Genomic DNA, 23,349 nt, shown 5'->3' with positions numbered 1-23,349 from the left:
GACAGGCCATAATGAAAAGTGTTCGTTTCAGTTGGTTATATCCAGCGGTAATTTCACAGGATTGAAGACTTCGGAGATCACGTTCGCATGCGTCTCCTCTTTCCCTGAGATTCGGAGCCAAACTGAAAACATTTCCAGCCACAGAATAAGCGCTTGAACAATTTTATCGAATTTTCAGTCAAATGATGAGCACAAAAATCAAAATGATTTGCTGAAGGCGAATTTCCTCCGCTTAAAGAATAATTTACTGCGAATAGTACAGAACGACAAATCAACGATTGAAATAATAACGGTTGCACTCATTGCAGCTTGCAAAGGGGTATTCATCCGACAGCCTGCAGCCATTCACCAGTCTTAGTGGTTGATGAATCTCAACAATACCTTATAACAGCTTTCTGAGCTTCTGTTTGATGAGTTCGGCTACACTCATCCTAGATTCGGTCTATTATCAGTAACTCGAAATTTCTTCGGCAAGAGATTTTGCTTTCTACGGCTGTCAGCACCTCTTCCATGCTGCTTGCGGGATTAGCTTACTGAGGGGAGGAATTACTTATTGCACCTACTGGCAATATCATGTGGACAGTTGCGCAGTTCGTGGTTACATCTGTCATGTAACTGCGAAATGAAGGTCATTGGAATGAAGATTTCCAGGTTCAATTCTCGTCGCAAACTAAAGAACAGGTTCCAGTCTTTTTCTAATCGTTTGCGGAGTTGGTTCATCTTTGACGCTGCGGAGTTGGTTCATCTTTGACGCTACGAAGTTGTTTTTTAAGTAACTGAGTGGTTTCATCACCGAGCTCAGCGGTGACGCAATTGATTGGAATTACTGAAGACGCGAACAGAACTGTGAGGCACCGTGTCTAACTGCGTGTCAAACTCGGTCCAGTTTGCATGTTTCACACGAGAGGCAACCTCCACACCAAATTATAAAACGCAGGAGGAAGAACAATGGGGGCAATCTGCTGAACACACCTTTGTGTCGGATCTTGTCGTATGCATCGGAAATATCTACCGAAACAACCTGAATAATTTCGCATATTTTAATTTTTCGTCAGGTGGTGACAATCCGGATTGCTTACGGGAACAGCTGAACCAGCGATCACTGACGTGGAAGGAAGGTTGGCTGTGAATAGATTTGTGGGAGATCTGATCACAGTCGGCGTTTCTTCTGAAAACTTGAGCGTTAATCCTGCAAAAGGACAGAAGACGACCCGTCTTTGAAGCAAATTTGTCAGGTGGTGACAATCCGGATTGCTTACGGGAACAGCGTATGAATTCGCATGAACTTCGTGGTAACGAATTGAGTTGATTCTGGACTTGCTAATTGGAGCCACGAAGTAGGGAAGATAAAAATATGCGTTGGAATTCTGAGGATTTAAAGAGTCCGCGCTAATGTTATAATGAAACAGAAAAATTCTTAGCCTGAGTCAGCGGGAGTGACCTCTGTCTCGACGTCTGCTGCAAGTTCTTTTAATCAAGAATCAACCGTCGGTTGGAAACGATGCCCATACGAGCAAGGAGAAGTCATTAAACCATTGCGAAAAGAAAGACATACGCCATGCGATGTTAAATGACAATGACGCGAGAGGTTGCATTCCACTGAGGATGCCTTAAGGGATTAACTACATGACGGCAGTCAGATGATGGACACCTGCTTAAGTTGCCGAATGAAGGGGAGGAGAAAGAGCGATTAGCCGAGTAACGGTGGAATGAAGAAAATGTGTTTGGGCTCAGGGAGGCCCAACCTGGGGATGCTAATAAGCAATGAGGTTGCGTGTCGAGAGACATTACTGGTCCCCACACAAGTCGCATTCTAGAATGATGACAGCCCCTGACAGGGTAAGTTACTAAGAAGTGTTTCACCTTAAAACATCTTCAAAGTAAAAAAAAAAAAAAAAAGTGCTCGACCCGCTACTTCGGGTTTTAGATTTATTTCTTTTAATCGCATGCGACGCGCAATTTTTCGGACACATCCGTTCATCAAAAACTCGAAAACGAAGAAACAGAAACCAGCGAAAGAAGAAACACGTCTTCATGAAATGAATTTCAGAAAGGTAAGAAATCTTATTACGTAACACCTCCAAGGAGTCCAAAGGCTCATCGAGGGAGGGCACCTGCTCTGGAGCTTTCATTCTCCACCACTCAAATCCACCAGCTACAACTCCCTTCATCATCTACCTGCTACCACCACCATTTTCACAGACAATCACAAACATTCGTGCCCACGGCAGGATTCGAACCGCGGGTTCGAATGCCTTTTGGCTGGAACCACTCGGCCAACCAGAAGTACAAACCTCGTTGCCAGCGTATTTGAAGTTAGCATCCTCCTCCTTTAAGCGAGAAGAAACCCTTCGACACTGGATAGTTGGCTACAGAGGAAGCCCTCTTGGGATTCTCCTCCTCTTTCTGGATGGTCTTCAATATACGCCCCCTCCGCACATAAAATCTTAGACCCCAAACTAACTGAGAAGTTGGAGGTCATATTTTAGGTTCAACTCTGTAGGACGATACAACGAGATTGCGTGAAGAGTCACCTGCCCTTAAAATATGAGGGGAAACGGCAACCACGGACGAGTGATTTACTGGACATAAAAGATTTCAGAGCAGAGAACTGAACTTGCCAGTGAAAAGGATGTCAGCGTGCATACGGAGTTACACAGAACGGAGTGCATCACCGTTGGAAACCCGCGTATAAAATAAACGCTCTTTGACGCTGCAGTTTTATTATGGAAAAAAGGCACGAGGGGAAGATCGTCTAAATTCAGATGCCCCATCGAGACGAAACAAACACGTTTGTTGGTTTGTTTTCGAAACATTAAAAATAATTTGCAAAGATGGATTTGTTAAACTTGTAGAGATTATGGAAAGTACGCGTTGCCTTAGGCGCATCTTATCTACTCGGATGTCCAAAGAGCGACTTCGTCTAGATTCGATTCGATTCCACATCAGATCCATAAAAAAGCAAACCGAACGAGATGAAATGTGAAAACGAAATTAAAATCACAGAGGATTGGTTTCATTTCGAAATTCGTGTTTGATGGCAAAAAAAAGCTCGCAGCGGAGTGTATAAGGAAAGCTGAATGCTGTAAATGAATCTGAAATAATTAAGTAACTCTTTATTCTGGAGATAAATATTTATTGCGGGTTCATTTGCATCCGTCACAGAAAGGGCGCGACTTCGTATACGAGGACTCGAAGAAGCGATTCTGCAGGATGTCAAAAGAACTCGATGAGGAGTGACCTGAGAAACGATTAAAAAGAGAAAAAGAAAAACTAGAAGCGACAGAAGGTAATTAATGGATATATTTGTGGAAAGACTGCAGGATTATATCTCCATTATGGGGGGGGGAGTCTCCGCAGTCGTAGCCTTTCCTCCGTTTGAGCCCATCTTAAAAGCAGGCAAAGTCGTTTTGGGCACAAGAAAATTATTTCTTATCCGAAAAGAACGGAGAAAAGCGATCTCATCTCAAACGGGAGCGGAAATATTTGACCTCTAAAGGGGGGGGGGGTAAAATCAGCAATTACTTGGGGAATGATTGAAAGAAAGCGCAGTGGGCTCGGTCCTCGTGTTAAAATGTAATCAAAAACTGAAACTCTAAAATGTAAGGTAAAGGGGGGGGGTGAGATTTTCCCCTGAACCACGTCATAAAGCAGTCACGGGTTCTGTTTTATGACAAATGCCTGACGCAAGAGCCGGTATTAAATGTTTGTGAAACAATGAAGGTGAGGTTGGAGATCCATCCCGGAGTATCCACGGCTTCCTTTCTGACGATTCAGTTCCATCAGATTACAACCGGAAGTAGGTTTCGGTGTCTTTGGTGAAGCTGCGGTAACAGATTCGTGAGCCATTTCAGCGGATCACGTGCTGTGGAGCTGAAAACAAAAATTTTGGATGATCCGTCGAGACTTAACAGTTGCCGAAGTGGAAAAGAATTAGAATGCGAGGGTTCTGTTGGGCCACACCTGGATTTCACCATTTCTAGAGGTTGGCTGGTCATTTCTTCTGATCACTCCAAAGAAACCAAGACCGTGTAGTGACAGATATATACACTACGTTCACAAAAGTATTTGGACACTTTACATGCCATGCAAATTTGAGATCCTACCACATTCAGTGAGTGTCTGCATAAGTCTTTTGATAAAATGTGGGATGTGCTGCATGTTTTGTACTGTACTCGATGACAAGATGTTACGTTCAGCTGAACTGACAGACTTCTAGCGTGGGATGGCAGTTTGGGTGTCACATCAGTGGTCTTTTTGTCCGTGACATTTATACCCATCTAAGTATACCGAAATCCACCTTGGCTTATGTCATTTGATAGATAGAAAGTTGATGTGCTACCACAGCAGGAAAACTCCTTGAGAAGCCTCTGGCACTCACTGAGAGAGGTCGAAGTGCTCAGTCTCGGAATGTTCGAGCATACCGCACGTCATTAGCAGCGGACCTCGCAGTAAACCTGGAACATCCTGCAGGGTCATCTGTCAGTATTACAACTGGCCACAGAGAGTTGCATGCCTGAGAGTACTACATCAAAGCTGTTGCGAACAAGCCACACATCACCCTCCCCTCAAAGCCAAACACCGTTTGGGCTGCCGTCTTTTGCACCGTTCCCGGACCGTAGATAATTGGAAAAGGATTCTGTGGAGCGAAATTACGCTTCCAAATGTTTCACTCTGATGGTAGCATTTGCATCTGGAAATCACTCAGGGAACGGTTCCAGCTGTACTGCGTGATTCCAATCAGCTTGATGGGCGATTGGTAATGGTGTTTTAGTTGGATGGGGCTTGGTCCGTTGGTGGACGTGCCCAAACTATGACGTCTGATGGCTACCCGGACAACTTTATGCTTCCGACGCTGTGGAACTATTTCGACATAACAATGTTCCACGATGTACTGCACTGCGTGTCCGAGACTACTTTCCACAAAACAATGTTAAAGTGTTGAATTGGCCGGCTCTCGGAGTCCAGACCTCATCAACCCAATTGAATATCTTTATGACGAATTTGCTCCAGACCACAGTGCCCGTCATCACCGGGGGGGGGGGAGCTTTGGCGACGAAGAAGAATATTCCTGTTGCGACGTGTCAAAAATTGGTTGACATCCTGCCCTGAAGGGTGATAGTTCTCATTCAGGCCACCGGTAGTCCAATCGGTACTAGAAATGCAATCAAAACGCATTTTTTTTTACTACAATTAGCTGTCCAAATGCTTGTCAATACAATGTATGTTAGTGGATGGCGCGTGTTTTCTGGCCAGATTGCCTGTTAAAAAGGGCTTTCCGCCTTCACACTGAGGATTCCCACTGGCGAGGGTGAACAACATTTTTTCCTACTTTAACGAAAATGGTGATTGTTTGCAACAAGGTTCTTGAATTAATGCTGTCTTCAAAGAGCAAACGTGTTTCTTAATCCTCTTCTGGGATAACCGTTCCATTTCGGTCCATAAAATCACATTCGGGGAATGATTCAATGATCAAAAGGATGCGTTTCGATGGAAAAACAACGCGACGCTGCTAAGAAAAATACGTTTCTATTCCAGAATTGGGAACGCCCACACTTGAGTCATACATTAAAATGACGTCTTGTTGTCGAATTTTAGTAAGGGGTCCGATTTAACGAAGAATTAAATCACCTCCCAATTGAATATCTTTTACTGAAGACCCACTAAATACCCAATTTCGTCAAAATCCAACCATCCGATGCACATTCGCCATAGGCCGGTACAGAAAATCAATAGAATAACAGCCTAACGCATTCTGGCGAAATGTAGCAAGATGGGGTTTAAAAAGAAAGTAGCACGAGAAGGATAGAAGCCGTGAGTCATCTACTGCTCAAGATGCTGAATTATCCCTTTAATTACAGTCTGTAGGTGCAAGGAGATACAAATCAGACGATGATAACCAGAACGACAACGATGACAGCCATCGGTTCAATGCGAACCTAAAGTATTAAACAACATAAGGACTGAAAGCTTAAAGAACGCATCATTCCCTTAAATATTAATCCCATCCACTGGTACTGTGTGTGGGTGGGGTGGGATTGAAGTGATGCTGCTTAGAGAAAAACTGCTTTAGAGACCAAACTTTGAACTTCAACTTACGACAAAATTCCCGTAATGGCAATCACAAACATCCGAATCAGGATTCGATTCTGCAAGAGGGCAACCAACTAAATCATGCAAGTGTAGAGATCTCCAAATACACGAGATCTGGCGTCCCTCCCCTTACTTGCGACAATACAATTTTTAAATGTGATCCGATCTTCAGTCACCGAAAAAAACCAGACGAAGCCTTTCTCTGAAGACGTCGCTTCTCCTGTGGTGAACTCCTAACAACTTCACCAACCCTAAACGTGCCCAACCTTGGAATATCGCTCACACATTCAGGCGTTTCACCTCGAACCACCCCAGGAATGCAATCCCAAAGAGGACGTTGATTGATTGATAACCCCCTCGTTTTCTCTCCATTCGCACTCACGGATGTTCCTTGTCTGTTTTATTAGGCTGTGAGGACACGAGTAGTTGCTGGTCAAAATCCGCCTTTTCTTTCACGTTTTTTTTTTTTTTTTAAATTCCACCTACCTCTCCATTCTCTCTTCCCCAATGACTACAACTTTCGGCTGTTCATTTGAATTTGAACACATCAACAGATTCCTTCTTTCTCTCGGCCCACACACAGTGCTGATGCGCGTTAAGTTGCACAACATTTCGCGTGTGCATCCGATGTCGAAAATGATTTATTTGAAGTGCAGCAAATGACCCTCAGAGCAGCAAAACTTGTTCGTAATAAATCCAAACGATGATTCGGGTTCAAATATGTACGCGTTTAGAAAGAATACGAATTTCCCACCTTCTGGTCAGTAAGTCTGAAGATAAATCCATCGATCCAAAATGAATCTGACTCGAATATTGGCGTCTACTTAGGAAATGTTCTGCAATCTGCAAAAGAAATCGGCACCACCACCAGAAAGGGAAATTCGCATCCTCACTGTCTCCTGCAAATCACTGGAGTTCATATTTCGTGACTCACTGAATCGACGCTGGGATGGTCGCTTTTCCTTCTAAGCTGGTATTCAATGCGCAATTGCTGGAGTAAAAATGTTCAAAACGGGTGGTCTGAAGTTGGTTTAGCAGGACGAGTGACGGAACGATTGCGACCACTCGGCAACAACAGTGAACCATTTTGTACTTCCATCAAAAAAAGTATTTTAAGAGCCAAACAGTTAAGAACAGCACACCTGAATGTGTTCTGCGCATGAACATGAAAACGCGATGGATTCGACTTGGGGGGGGGGGCGTTTATGACGCAATTAAATCTAACGGGTCACACTGTTAGGTTTTACAAAATTAAGCTAAAACGTGCCCGGCATACCCCTTTAAGACAGTCTTAAAGTGCAGGATGAATTCCTCCTTTCTCTTTCTTGATCCTTTCGGATCAAGTAAATGTGAACTCCGCGTTACCAGTTGCTTTCAACAACGCCAAAAGATCCAAACTATTTGCTAGCAAGCCTATTGGATTTCCTGCTGGCCTGTGATGCATCTCGAACACCCACAACTCCGGAAAGGTTGGGAATCTGACTGCGTTCACACTTGTAGGTTTCTGACCGGAAATGGCTTCGGGATTAAGATCGTCGAGCATCAACAATGCACGGCGACCAAGTGGGCAAAAAACGCGTAATGAGAAAGACTTTAAGGGCTGGAAAAACAAACGCTGCGTAAGGATGAGGAAGACATTTAGTTATCCGATTTAAAAATCCAAGTATTATCGGTCAGCGAACGACCGTCAGAGAAATGTTCACATGGTCGGGATGAGACTACAGCAGCAGTGAAAAATATTAAACGCCATTTTTTTTTTAAAAAAATGCAGTAAAACCAATTAGGATTAGATTTTCAGTTATGAGCTAAAATTCTGAAAGAAAAATTCTCTTCGGTGGAACAGTATTGCGCACTTTCCCATCGAAATATTCTTCGAAAGATTAAATTATACTTTAAGCGTTTAACACAGATTCATCCCGTAAAGCTCGTTTCTAACGAGGAGGGGGATTCAGATTGGTTTGCCAACGAAAGCATTTGATTTGAGTAAACCACCCTTGGATCCGGAATTCAGGTTTGCTCTTCTACTGAGAAGTGGAAAGATGGCTTCTTCGAGTAAATCGATCAAAAATCAATAAAATTTCGTACGTTGTCGCTTGAGCGCTGTAACAAACTCAAACTTCGAGTAAGCAACGTTTTCAGCTCGAGTTCGTGAAAATGAATGAGAGAATTCAAACACTTAACGAGTTGACAGAAACACTCTTCGATCTCTTTCTGGAGAGCAGCGATCCATTTCGTGCATAAAAGACGTCGTGAACAAGGCGGATTGAGATGTACATCGAAGTCTTCATTCGAACGAGGTCGATGAGGGTTTCTTCCTGATTGCACATCGCTGCGCTTGGAATTCACCAAAGCGAGTTCCAAACACAGTGGACCGATCCAATTGGAGATCTTCTTCAGGACTTGGTGCTGCTGGCGGAGAATTCTGTGAACTTCGTCGAGACCTCGAGCCAACTCGCTCTTGTGGTTTAAATATTTCAAGTGCCTTCCCACGGGAAGTGCGTCCATTGGAAATCTGACGACAAAAAGAAACTGCTTTAAGTGGGGCCAGCTCTTTTGCACGCGGTTTTTGTCAGAACTTACTACGTCGTTAACACCTTCCTTCACCAACGCAGAAGTGAGTTCCAAACACCGTGGACCGACCCAGTTGGAGGTCGTCGGGGCAAAGAGTGGAGCCCTGCTACAAGATGATCCTTGGCTGCTGCGGAAAATGCCCGAAAACGTTCATTCCCAGAGGAATGCCTGCTTAAGTGTCCAGTATTTGGGACGTCATCGCACCCCAGACAAAAAGCTTAATTATTCTTACTATTGTTAGCTTTATTTTTTTTTTATTTCAATTAAATATTCTTTAGATTCTAAAGTCGTTTACAGAACGAGTTCCTTCGTGTATCATATTTTCACACACGCACTTTTTTTCTTTTATCATTCCCGATGCTAAAGAAAAATTAAGACCGATGACTGCAATCGTCGTCGTTTACTATTACGGAAGGAATTTTGTCTGAAATTCACTCACCTTCAATGATCTCGCTCTTAGAATTATGTAAAGCTCATTATCATCTCTCCTGCTTAAGAAAAACTATGCGGCGCTTTGGAATATATAAAAAAAAAAAAAATTAAAGAAATTACCCCGGGTGATGATGAAAAGGTCCGTTTCATAACGGCATTCGTCAGCACAACGAACAAACCTGGAGCCGTTTTTCAGTTATGTACGGCAAATAGTTTTCTTTTTCTAAACTAATTTTGCCATAAGATGATTAAATGAAAGTAAAAATAAATATTTCAAATCATTTTGCCAATTAAAATACTGCTTGAAACCACAATCCAGTCACGTTTTATCGTAGATGTCAAGTTTAATTCATCCAGTGTTCGTTGAGTTTCAGCGATATCTATTTTATTACGTAACGCCGACACATTTTGTCCTTTCGCAGACGATCCGATGGAAATAATTCGTCATAAAATTTTAGTAAGGGTTATAAACACCGTATGCGAGTGAAATGCACGTGTCCAGAGACCGATAACTCGTCTAGGAGGCGAACAAATCGTGTCTGATGAATGCGGGTGCTCTACAAGCATCTCGGGGAGGGGAATACGATGCTAGAAAAAAAATCCTAGCAAAAATCAACCCAAAATTACTTAAAGACAAGCAAAACGTTGCGTCGCTGATTTTCTTTGGGGATGTCAGTGACAACAGTGCATTAATTAAACCGGAAAGTGCTAAGCGAGATGAAGTCCTCAGTGAATGACACGATGTGTGCCTGCTCAAGGCACGATTCGAATCTCTTTGGTATTTGCATTGGTGCGAAAAAACTCACTTTTTATGGATGCGAGCTGTTAAGAACGTGGTTGCCATGAACTAACTGTCAATGTTTGCTTGAAATTCTGCACGTTTAGCTCAACTATCGCCAATTAATGCATCAGGCAATCACGTGTTTGCTATAAGACAGTCAAAGCTTTCAATCCAAAAAGTTCCAAGCTACTCGGCTTCACGGATCCCAACGGCATCTGACGTGCTTCAGAAAAACAAGCGTTGGCGTGGAGAAACCCAACCCACTTTGAACAAGATCCACTTTAACGCATGCGTAACATGCACGTGATTATATATATATTTATAAAAAAAGGCAAAATAGTCGGCCGCTTGCAGACATGAACTATTTTATTTATTTGCTATTTGAAAGACTTCCTTAAGATATCCAAACCAAGTTTATCGCCACGCCTTTATATTCTTGAGTTGGGATATTAGAATCCGACAGCCAAGAAATCAACAATAGCAAGAGAAAGTCGGGTGACAGCTGTCACTGGAAGCGGTTTCACCCCGCTGTGAACATAAGAAAAACACCACAAATTAAATAACGCCAGATTTCGGCTGTACAATTGGCCCGTGATGTACACTGGGTTTTCCTGAAGCCAGGAAAGGTCAAAGGTCTGGATCACCTCAAGCTTCATAAAATTTCATGATCGTATTCCTGCCCTACCGATCACCCAGCAGCAGAAATTCAATGTGGTATCAGAATAGCTGACGCATCGTCCGTCATTCTGGCGAAGAGATCTTTGGGCGTTTACCCTTGTTAAAGGGGAGGTTGTTTTTTTTTTTTTTTTTTAATTTCTGAAATCCTGGTTTACATCAAGAATTAAGAAAACAGGAAATTTCACTTTGAAGCTGCAGAAACCAAAATCAATCGGCCACAAGTTCCCTACGAAATGTCGGCAATGCATGACTAACTACGCGAAGTTAGATCCGGAATCTCCGATGCCCCTGCTTTGGCTGCCTGTGGGAGATACTCAGAAAACATCAACGAATTTCTTTCGCCCCCCCATCTGAACGTGGTAGCGAAATTAGACGCTTCACCATCTCAATAACTCAATTTTGTAGCGAGTCCACTTCTCGCAAATTTAAGAAAGTGTTTGAGGCTGTTTATTTCATTGCGGTTTATTTCGCTTGCACATGACACGACGCAACTGAATACGCGGGAACTTGTGCGGAACTCTGTTTAATAATAACCGCTTCGAATATTAATTAGAACTACTTCCCGTTGACCGCACACGTGACTAAATTCTCCCTCTGCAGTCCACGAAAACATTTCGCAGGAATTCTGGGAAGGCTGGTTGGGTGCCAGCAAAGCGTACGACGAATTCGCTCGGGAAACATTCATTTGCAAATTACGGAAGCTCATTCGGAATTACAATCGTGAAGCGTTTAAATCCGCTCGCAAGGACGAACGCCATTGTGAGGGGTGGAAAGCAACGACGGTTTGATTGATTCGCGAACTGCCGCGGAATTTTAATGGAAGCCGAATAATTAAGGCGACAAGATCGGAACCTGGAAAGGACACTCGGCTCGAAACTGTGGAATACAAAATTAATGGGAATAAACCGAAATCAGCGAGACAGAACAACGAGCGTAACATTACACCACCCCCTCACGCTGCTCCCTTCGCAATGCACCGATTTGCTCAGGGAGGATTTCGTAATTGTCGAGTTCTGAAGGCACGCGAATGCGAATTCATCGGCAATGCAGAAACACAAACTCATTAAGAAATCTTTCTGATCAAAATGGATGCTCGACTAAGCGATAAAAACATACCTGCGAAGCACACCGGTCGAATTCGTTTTTCTTTCACAAAATGGAGATTTCCGAAGCCACTAACTCGCCGACAATTTACGAATTAGGTTCATTGAGAACACACAAACGTTACGAACTCGCTGGCTTCCTCGATGAATGAAACTATCCGAGAACAGCCCGCTGTAGAGAAGCCTCGAACGAAGTTCTCGTTCGAGATTACTCTACACAGGTGGAAAAAAAAAAAAAAACGCTGAGGAGAGTAAAGAGACAAAATTCTTTAAACCATTTTTTCGTGCTTCCATTTCTTTCTCAGAGCAGCGTGTTAATCAAGCGAAACAGAAGAAATGCACAAATAAATGAAACTGTATAGAAAGGAGACCACAGTTGTGTTCTTGTGTATTTTTTCGTTTATTTATTGTAACCCCCCTTGAATATGCGTGTTGTCATCCAGCAGTGAGGGTGAACGAGACCACGCAGGTGCAAATATAATGGCTTTATTAATTACACGCACACACAGGCAGAAATATTACGCGGGCCACACACACAGTGACCCAAAATTCAACAACATTTTGCTTTACACAAAACTGCTTCACTGCATACATCTCGGGCGTGAAGTGTACACATTCGAGTCACAGGAATGTCGTTAAATGTCATGTTAAAGTCGAAATTAATGTGACTGAACCCCCCGCTGACTAGCCTTTCAGTGTTTGTCGCTCGCTTATCGCAAAACATATAGGGATTCGATTTATTACGTAAATTAATGTATCCTCTAACTAATTTCCCTCCGTACATATTCTGGCGTTTACTAGACGGTCTACCAAACACTCGACAAAGAGCGAGAAGGAATTTTAAAAAAATATAAGACAGCCGTCGCCTCAATTTAACGGTAGTTAGGAAATGAAAGTGTCATCTGAGCTGCCTTGTTCAAAGGGTAAGAAAAATGAACGGAACACAAGAACCGTTTGTCGTGTGGTTTATGGGGTGTAAATTCGTTTAAAAATAAAGATTTAAGTGTTAATCGTATAATTTATCACGTGAAAGTTAAGTGTGATTTTTTTTTCTATTGTAGAGGAATGGTAGCTGTTTCGAGCAACTTGCATTATTCGTCAGAGTATATCAGCAATGTCCTCACGGTTAATCAATGGACCTGCACCCATTTAACCACTTTGATTAAACCGTTCACCCAACTCCACAGTTTCTATTCACTTAACCAAAAAAAGAGGGAAATATTCTACAGTTCTACGGAGCGTTTATTTCGCTGGCAGCTGATTGGTTAATGAATTGGCAAGCGGCATTTGATTCCATTACAAGCAGGATTGGCCCCTAAAGTGTTGCCTACTCTCTATTTGAATATAGCAAAGGCAAAATCACAGATTAATTGGATTCGCTGTCATCCGGACTTCCTGACACCAAAGTGGCGAGGCTGTACAAGTGCTCCTTATCGTCCAAGGCCACGCTCGTCACGTGCTGAAACACGCACGGTTGGGAAATATCACACTTTTTCGGAAGTTTGACTTTGTCCTGCTTTTTCTTGCGACTTTTATTCTTTTTCTTTGGCGCCGACAAGCAAATATTCAGCGGGTCAGAGGTCAGCTGCTCCATCTGATCGTAAAACTCCATCGCGGCCGCTACATTATCGAAACTCAATCCGGCCATCCTCGTGTGGTCCATCGACAAGAACATCGTGTGGAAGGTGGCGTCCTGCACTTTGTAGCTGGTCAGATTGTCTATGACGTCGCGCCACAGGGGGAATCCGGTCCCTTTTTCCGCCAGCACCACTTGAAGCATGCGTTTGTTGCGCGCCCTCGTTTCTCCCTTGTCGAACAGCAGCACGGGGATTCCCGTCCGGGCCAAGTCCCACCTGCCCGGGGTGGAGTTCCCGTCCACTCGCGTGAAATACAAGTTGGCCAAACACTGACACACGAACACGGACGTTTTGTGACTCCCGAAGAAGGTTTCCACTTGGGAGATGTCCTGCTCCGTCAATTCGTCTTCATAGGCCTTTTTAGACGTGCTGTTCGTCATGAGAACGGAATCGTGCGACTGAGATGCCGATTTCAAGTTTTTGGTTTGTTCTATCAGTTGGCCGTAATGATCGCCATTTTGTACGACATGCAAGTCCAGTATTTTTGCGCCCGAAGAATAAACGATGTTGCGTTCGTTTAGTTTTCCATCGCAAGACTTGGAAAGGTTGTTGTTTTTGGTCAGCGGTTTCTCTAGCAACTCCATAATAAAAGTCACTTTAGCCGGTAGAGGGCAGCACTGCGTCGAGTTGAGGAACAGATGCAGAACGATGTTAAAGTATGACGGATATCGGTTGTGTCATCCTCTTTTTCGCCGCCATTCTTCTGCGATTCTTGTACATGACTTTGCCGTTGACATCGACTTAAAAGTAAATCCACAAGAGTCAAGAGTCCATCAGCTGTCCCGTCATCTTAATGGAAAAAGTAAAAGATGCTGGCGTCGTCTTCTTTGATAAACCTGCTTAGAAGTAAACAAAACTCTGAATTAGTTGAAATGCACTAAATGTTAAGCAATCTCTAATTCAAAAAATATAAACAAATCTGTTCAAAGCTTCGTTTGTCATCACAAATGATTAGCAGTTGTGACGACAGAGGGAGTGTCTGTCAGTTAAACTGTATTAAAGACAACAAAGCGTTCAACTCATAACAGACTTTGAATAGTTAGTTTATTATTAAATAATTAAAATCGTTATTTTGAGTTGTTGAGAAAGGTATTTGAGTCAGTTTTAAACTTTTTCTGTCGGTAAGTAAATCTGCGCAGCGTTACGGATTGCGTCTTGTGGCGAATGCACTTCGAGCGATGCAAAAGTAAAATTAAAACGAATTTTGTTTCATCATTTAAATCCTGCTGGAATTGGATTGCAAACTTGACCATATTTCAGTTGGAAGTAAAACTAAATATCTTTTTTTTTTCAGCTTTTCCCAGAATACTTTTATGGCTTTAAAAAATCTGATTTTTCACTACTAACTAAACAATAAAGATGATCAGAAGTAAGATTTGTCAGTAAGTAAGAAGCAGGTTAGGATTTCAGCACTCCTTTTCCAACTCGCAATATTTCTTTCTTTCTTTTCAGCCATTTTCTGTCCGCTGCTGGACGAAGGCCTCCTCCTCCAGTTCCTTCCACCTTTCTCTGTTCTTGGCAATGGTTGACCAATTTCCCCCAACAAACTTTGACAATTCATCACTCAACCTTCTTTTAGGACGGCCTCGTTTCCCTTCTTTTGGAATCCAGTTCGTTAGTATGGTGGTCCATCGCGCATCTTCCCTTCTGGATAGATGTCTGGCCCATTTCCATTTTAGTCTATAATGATGAAGAATGATGTCAGCGATGCGAGTCTGGCTTCTCATCCAGGTGTTTCGCTTCTTATCTTTTAATGCGATGCCTGCCACAACCTCTCCATTTTTCTTTGAGTTGTTGTTAGTTTATTTGCCAGTGCTTTGGTTAGAGCCCAAGTTTCACAACCATATGTGATGACTGGAAGTATACCCTGGTCAAATGTCTTCCTTTTTAAACAGAGTGGACATCATTGTTTCGAAAAATGTTTTTCAATTTTCTGAATGCACTCCAGGCAAGTTGAACTCTTCTATTTATTTCCTTTTGGAGTCCACAGTTTAGATCAACGAAACGACCTACGTATGTATATGAAGAGACTCTTTCCAAGAAATTGTTTTCTATTATTATGTTTTTTGGTGTTACAAAATGATTAAACATAATTTTAGTTTTTTCTGTTTATTTTTAGACCGACTTTCCCCTTTTATGATATAGGTCTTCTACCATTATATTTAGGTCTTCTGGAGTGTTTGCAAAAATTATATCTTAGGTGTGTTAAGTTTCTGTTATTAGTTTTTATGGCAAGGTTTGTCCAGTTTATATTATTAAATATTTCTTGAAGGACTGCTGTAAATATTTTGGAGTATCCTTGTCGGACACCTTTTTCGATTGATATTTTATTGGTACTCGTGTGAAGTTGGATTGTTGCTGTTGCAGTGTGGTATATTTCCAGGAGGAGGTCCATATATTCTCCAGGAATTCCCTGATTCTGGAGTGCTTTCATTATTGAGTTATTTTTGATGGAATCGAATGCTTTTTCATAATCAATGAAGGCTAAACAGAGAGGCAATTGGTGTTCTTCTGCTTTTTCTATTATTTGTTTCACTGCATGAATTTGATCAATTGTGTTAAAGCCTTTACGGAATCCTGCTTGTTCTACTGGTTGATTTGAGTCTAGAAGAGGGGTTAACCTATTTGTTACTTTTGTGAGAATTTTCTACAGATTTTTACTCGCAATATAGGGTTAGTTAATGCATGCAGGAGTCTAAGAAAAGAAATTTGACTTAAAAATAATAATTAAAAAAAAAAAAACTGAAGTGCAGCGAGAACAGTCGTCTTCAAAGTTTTGCGGGGAACAAGCGTAAATGTTCAGGGCTCACAGTTTACACACGCGCAGGTGAAGCATGTGTAGTGAAGAGCGTCCTGAACGGAACGCATGCGACTGCTTTTAATTATCATTTTAATAAGGAAACGCAGTATTAGCTAATAATGCTTTTGAGCCATTTTCTGGCTAACAGAAATGCTACTTCTGTTAGCCAGAAAATGGTGGATGATTTTCATCGCCCGATGTGAGCCTGCATCACAGTGAACTGGAGGCCTGAAGCGGCTTGATAAAGTTCCATGTTGGATCTCTAGAGAACAACTTTGGAATCATTTGGGGAGGAAGATTAAGGGAATGAATTAATCCATACCAACAGCAATTCAGCTACTCACGCGATATTCAGCTGCACCCGATTATGGCCAATAAAGAACTGGAACGAATCCCAGCCACCCTAATATTCCACTATTTTTGAATGCACTCAAACGTTTCCGCTCATTGGCGATCCCCTCGCCACCGCCGTTTTAGTGAGGGTGTAAGTAATGTTAAAAAATATTTCGGCGAAGTGAATTAAAAACTCACAGAAGAAATGTGGGCCGCCTTCGAGGTAGATGATGCGAGAGATAACCCCCGTACACAATCGTAATCGATTTAGAAATCTCTCCAGAACAGAAGGGTAGCTTTGAAAACGATTACGACAGTGCGTTGTCGTATCAAGCAGCGTACAACAACGAAATCTCTCTGCGAATGTTTCGTAACACCCTAAATTATCGCTACTTCCTTTGGACGAAAGCTATGCGTGGGGGAGGGGAGGGGGGGTTCCCAAACGTAAAGCGACTGTTAGAACTGGAATTATAAAATTCCGTTAGTTCTCGGTGCAGATGAACGCGTGCGGCCTCCTGCAGACCTCCGCAGATTTATCAGCCGGTGGTAACACTCGCTGAAATTAAAATTGTAATTGCGCGTCGCTTAAGGAAGTTCGGGGGTCCTTTCTAAGCCGTCGGGTTCCACTTGGAAAGCGAGTTTTCTTTTTAAGATCTCCTTTCAGGCTTGCAGCAACGAACGGGGCTTTCACCTACTTCTTAAAGCGTTAAGCCACGCGGAAGAAATGAACCTCTGCTAAGGGGTCACTTACGTAATTACACGTTTCTTGGAACTCCGTCGAATTGTTTCTTTTGTTCCTCTGATGATCAACTGGGGAAAAAAAAATGAAAAAAATGAAAAGTAATGATAAACTGGAAACTGTCCGATTTCTCACCCTGCCTCGGTGGTCATCTGGCTGACGATTAGAGCGCCACCTTGTGAGCTAAACGTTTAATACTTTTGTTTAGAGAAATAATTCTCATGACGAGAAGCCGCTGCGAACCAAACGACAAACTCATTCTGAGTTAAAATCCGGCTTTCCGATCATTGCAGAATGAAAACAGGCGGTTCGTCATAAACTGCATATCGCGGAGTGTTCCACGAGGCGAAAAATAACGGAGACGCGATAAAAAATTAAAATAGGTTTCGGTGTGCTTTGCATGCTAATTGCGATGCGGTGCAATCGTATTTTTGAGCAAAAGCGGTGATGCAGCTCGTGTCGTCGCTTGAATTTTAATAAGCCAGCGCTTGCCGCATGCAGATTTTTTTTTTGTGTGTGTGTGTGTTCCTCGCCCCTACGAAATGTAGCCAAGCGATTCTATTTTAGAGCTGGGAGTAGATTGGACCAGAGAACCCTCTGTACACATCAAACACAGTCTTTCGATTTTTTTTTTTTTCTGCGCCATTTCTAGAGGCCTTTTAGCAGGCTCGCAGTCTCACGTGACTGACCGCCCATCTCTTGAAAATATTCACAAAAAATCGCGTGTCCACGACAAGGATTCGAACCCGCGACTTGCAGTCAGAAGAGAGATGCCGTGCGCTAGCTGTCTTCGCCGTCCATTGCTGGGCCTTCGTCACTAGGTGCTTGCGAATGGAGAGGACAAACTGCGTTCACAAAGCCGAAAAGTGTGGACAGGAGACGGGCCTCTCTCTTGGTGGATGCTTGGAGGACGGTACGTTGGCGAATCATTCACCTCTCATTTCATCCTCTTGTTTTCCTCACCAAAAATTAAAGGTAATGCGGCTAAATGTGGTCTTACTGCGGATCACCAAAAAATCCCTCGAAAACAAACAAAAATTAAAAATAACAAAACCGAAACCATCACTAATACTTCTCAAAAAAGTGTTTTCCCCTCACACTTCACGGCCTTAACAATATTACGCAGGTTGATCAAAATTAAAGTATCCTGTTAAAAGCCTTTGGAGCGCCACCTAGTGAACCAAATGCTACGAAAGTTTGCAGGAATACATTGTACGGCATGCGGAAGCGATATATGGTGGTGGTGGGGGGGGGGGGGATTAGTGCCAAAATTCACCACGAAGGGGGCGTTGCAAACACCAATGTATTGAATTTGGATATCACGCAACTCGGCAGTTACAAAAAGGATTTAAAAAAGGTGGACTACGCAAAATCCACACGCAGTCCAATTTTCACACAAAGTTTCTGTCTGGTGTGGGTTTACAGCTTCGTTTATCACCGAAGCATCCTTCTTTGAGGTCAGTCGAGTCCTGTGACCTGCTCAGTTCCTGCCCAGAGGTATTGCGATATGATGTGCTACAGCAGCGCCCGTGATGGATTCATGCATTTTCATTCAAGATGGGATCCTCCACACATCGATCGATCCGCATAAGAGGTTCTTCGAGAACATCTCACGGAAGCCAGAGCGATCAGCCGTGCATTTCCACTTCATGGCCGCCTCGTTTACCCAATTTGACCCCTTGTGACTTTTAGCTGTGGGGATTTCTTAAAGTCAGGTATTATTGAGATCATCCTGATAACTCGCCAGCGCTGAAACAGCATAACGCAGCACGTGTGCAACATCAGTCCCGACCAGCTGCGTTGAGCGATTGAACACAATTTGAGGCACAACCAGGAAGGTCAGCACATTGAACAGTACAGCCCGTAAATGTATAACGGAAGTGAATGAAAGTGTGTTACTTATGCTTGTGTTGCTTTTCTCCTTACACACACACACACAAAAAAAATTACTCTAGCTACATTCGGTACAATAAACAGCACCCCTGTTGGTGAAATTTGGACTAATGCTTTTTCCCAGATTTCACTTCCGCATGACACGCAATGAACTTTCGCAGCATTTGGATCCCTGAGTGGTGCTCCAAAAGGCCTTAAACATGGATACTTTAATTTTGATCATCCCGTAAATCTTTTGCTCCACAATCACCCGAACCAGACTCCTTATTCCTTGAGCTGGCAACCTCAACTGCTGTCCAAAGTAACACGTGTGTGTTCATTAGGCCTAACATCCAATCTCACAGAATTGCAGACCATTAATCTCGTCCCCAGGTTGTCTGCTCTTGCTGAAAATGTCCTCGTCGCACTTCGCTGCATTCACTTGCTGCCTCTGTCGCTGTTCAAATTCTGAAAAGTACTGTGACCGCTTCCGCTAACGATTTCTATAAAGCGTGCTTTTCTGCAGTTTGGGTGGAGATTCCAAGACATTTGCTGTTAGCAGCGACTGACACAAACAGTCCGTCTGTCGACCACAATTATCTTTTCTAAACATACTGTAGACATTCTCCTTTCGTTAATTCCACCGTAACTTCGTCCAACGTTCTTTTACCACAGAAAACCCTTCACTCAGCCATTCTTGTGTCTTATACAACGAAGCGAAGCTGGATGACCTCAGCGACTTCTGCCCCTCCTTCTCATGGTCTGATTACTGTTACTGTTCGCAAATTTCTATTCCCTGCTTGGACCGAATGACAGCACGTGTTAATTAAGGCCCTCATTCCGCTACCCGTACCTCGGATCCTGTGTGAATGAGGTGCAAAAAGGTAACCGAGCTTGTCACGCGTGGTTCGAGATCAAAACTCAACTTCAAAGTGCAGCAAAAGAAAAGAAACAAAACCTCTCAAGAACAAATTTAAATCAGATTTTGAAATGCAGAAACTTCGCTTCCAATGGCATTCGAGCCGTCCGGCCCTCACTGTGGCCATTGAGTGCAACCTTTTCATGGTTCAGCCTTTTACCATCCTGATGCACGATAACTCAAGATGAGGACAGCTTGCCAGCATCACCCGTTGGTGATTATCAGCATAGATTCCGCCACTCTGTCTGCAGCTAATCGATTCATCCCCACCTACCTTTGGACACCAGCTAACTATGGAATGATCTTAAGAACTCATGTGGTCGCTTTTGATATCTCTACGGATCCTGAAAAGTACCACTATTATCTTGTTCTCCACAATTATCTTTCTTTTTCAAATTCTCTAGCTCATGACGGTACACTCCACCCCTCTTCTTGATTTCAGTGTCCCTTCGTTAGAATCTTCAAGAAGTTCTGTCATCAAAGCCTTAAACTCTGATCTCCTTCCTACTTTTCAGTGGCTCGAGGATGACCTTGGGAACTTAAATGCTATTCAAACACACGCTTGTCTACTTTCTGCCAAGAAATAGTTCCCCGCACTTCCTTTAGCTTGAGGACGACCAGCCTGTCTTTTCCACCCACTACAGGGTGAACGCCTCTCTCACTGCGGGAGGGTTAGGTCTACTTCCCCATGGTGACCCAGTCCATCTTGGAGAGTGTTTATTCACTTGGATGAACGAATGTATGAAGGTGGAATACAATCACCAACATCCATGCCCACGGCGGGATTTGAACCTGCAGCCTCTTGGCTAGAAAGCGGATACGCTAATCACTCGGCCAATCAGGCGCGCTTCTTAATCTTACTTTTCATAAAAATAACTAAACACGAGGAATGTTCCAAAGTCATTCGCTAAATATTAGTATTAATTTTGATGCACGAAGAAATGGTGCATTGAAACCTTCCCAAAATACTTGACGCTGCCTGCAGAAGGAAAATGCAATTACCGATAATCTCCTCTCTCTCTCTCTCTCTTTCTTTCTCTCTCAGAATCATTCTGCCAAAGAAGTTTCGTTTGTGTTTCCTGAACGGCGTTCTTCCAACTCGCTATTACAATCATCCGCGGTTGCCTTTCAACTTAGGGAAAGTGATGGCCTCGAGTCCGTCATTCTTCCCCACCGACACTGCAACGCGGAAAATTCAGGAGCTTAACCGTGGAACGCTTTAAAATACTCGACATTCTGTGCGCATGGTGATCAGAAAATCGCCACAGCAACAGGAAATGCGATGCCAACCTCTGTGCTTAGTATGAACTCATCGTCCACCCCAACGCGATTTCCTCGTTTTCTGCTCTTCGCCGATAACAACGGACTTCATAAGCACCCAACGGCGCCTTTCGTAAGAGGGGAATGAAGGACTTTCCCCTGTTACGTCTGCTAAAAGTTCTTCCAGAAGAAGCAACGTCAGCCACGAACCCTGCGATTCTCTTTCGTCTCCCGCATTCTCTTTTCTCCCGACTCCGAGGAAAAATTCCGATATATCGCATACGGTTGGGTGCTCTTAAAATACCGGGATTCGTTAAGCTTGATGAGGGCAAAGTACGAATGGAACAGTCACAACGAGACTCAAGTTCACATTTATGAAAACGTTTCTAAGCAATTTTAGTAGCCGCGAGGCGATTTGGTTTTGAAAGTTGACACAACGGAGAAGGCGGTCGTTCTGAAGCCATTTGAGGGGAAATCGAACCCATTTCTTTAAGGAAAAAACACTTCGCTAAACACCAGCTGCTTAAAGCTGAAAACCGCAAAAAAAAAAAAAAGTCTTTGAACAGCGAAGTGTTTGTTTTTATTTTGACCTTGGTGAACTCGTCTACACTTCGCTCTTTCCCTACGACCCGCATCGGACTCCAATACCAAAAGAAGAGATCGACACAGGAATTCGTAATGCGGTATTAGCGTCGAACCGCATCCAGAAATAATCGCCACGCTGACACTGGGTCAGCGTTGCTTCCAGAACGCACTTCCTCTCTCGAGAAGCCGCAAAGAATTCGCATTCACGAGGCTCGACGGGCGGATTACTTTCAATTCGATTCGTCACAGGAGAATTGAACTTCAAGTAAACAAAAACGTTGAACTCTCTTGTAAGTCGGATAGATGACGAGCGCGTCTCTAATGTACGTTTGAGGGGGCGACTTACCCGGCCAGCGAGGATTATTTTTCTTGAAGTTTCTTCCCACGTCTTTCCCAGCTCGTTCTGCGATCGCAGACGTGATTGGAAGATTTCTTCGCGTCTTTTCCCTCATCACAAACAAAATCGTTTCGAAAGCATTCCGTCTGCAAACAACGCCGTGTGAGTCGCCATAATAGCGCGAGCTTATCTTTTGTTAGCGCGAGAAGAATCCCCGACAATAAACCTGTTTTCGCTGCCGGCGACCGCAGAAGTGAGTGGGTGGAAGTTCGTTGGTCTCTCGCGATTTGCAAAAGTCCCTGAGCGTCGTCTGGCTCGAGAAGTGCACGCGAAAGGCGAGACTGAAAAATGCAATCGAAATACGATTCTCGCGCGATTTTAAAAAGGGCAAAAACAGCTTTTCCCTTGTTCCGAAGGGGGGGTTTGCCTTATCTAACAAAATCCGAAGATAAAAAGGAAAACACAGCGGCAGCAGGTGGTTAGGCAAACACGGCAGCTTGCGCACCTTATCTCGGATGTGTGTCTACTTCTATACGCCCACTCACCCACCCACTCCACCCGACACAAAAACACGAGCGCCGTGACTCCAAACAAGTGCTTGGTTGCCACGGTGGCTGAGATTACTGGACGGTATCGAACTCCCCGAAGTAGCGCGAGAAAATGAAAGTGGTTGCCTAATACGGCAACCCACCCATTATGCTGGAGCCGCATTTTCCACTTCACGTGTTCTCGCAGTATTTATTGTCGAGTGTTGATCTTCCTTCGAACTTCTTTAAGGCTGCTTCTAATGAGGGAGGGAAAAAAAAAACGCGATCGTGGACGCAAAGGAATGGAGAAGATTCAAAATGGCAATAATAGACGAAAGCGCTCCTACCAGTATTTTGGTTTTTAAATTATTATTTCAAATGAGAAACACGATTGCGAATTGCGTGGCGTAAACAGAAAGTGTTGTCGATTCAAAATCAAATAAAACAAAACTTTGATAAATAAAAACAAAATGAGAATCGGATGGCGGAGGTTCACAACAAAGCGAGAAGTTGAGGCGAAGGCCAAGCGTGCTGCTGCTGCAGGAGACAGAAATCCGGGATGAGAAAAAGTCTTCTACGAAGTGCATCCGTCCGCACAGGGGTGTCAAGAGTGACAAAGCGAAAGGAAACGAACTCCCACGAATTATGAATCGCGGACCGCTTCGTCACTATTTGCCTTCGT

The 23,349-nt window shown here is 43.4% G+C and overlaps 1 protein-coding gene across 4 annotated transcripts in view; it reads right to left on the bottom strand.

Moving 5' to 3' along the window:
- Nucleotides 1-12,128: 12,128 nt before the first annotated feature.
- Nucleotides 12,129-23,349, bottom strand: part of LOC150096485 (uncharacterized) — a 67,212-nt gene continuing 55,991 nt past the window's right edge. For 3 of the 4 annotated variants that reach the window (XM_090408223.1, XM_090408225.1, XM_090408222.1), the window contains exon 2: nt 12,129-14,131. In XM_090408223.1, the coding sequence (XP_090264349.1) occupies nt 13,025-13,879 (855 nt within the window). In that variant the 5' untranslated portion in view covers nt 13,880-14,131 and the 3' untranslated portion in view covers nt 12,129-13,024. Of the gene's footprint in view, nt 14,135-23,349 lie in introns of all 4 variants that reach the window. The other variant, XM_090408224.1, reaches the window with a different exon arrangement.

Source organism: Typopeltis vanoorti, chromosome 18 (assembly GCF_054136105.1).
Source record: "Typopeltis vanoorti isolate ZY-2024b chromosome 18, IOZ_Tvanoo_1.0, whole genome shotgun sequence".
In the NCBI taxonomy this organism is placed as follows: Eukaryota; Metazoa; Arthropoda; class Arachnida; order Uropygi; family Thelyphonidae; genus Typopeltis; species Typopeltis vanoorti.
The sequence above is the reverse complement of the archived record's forward strand: the minus strand, read 5'-3'. Positions and strand labels throughout refer to the sequence as shown.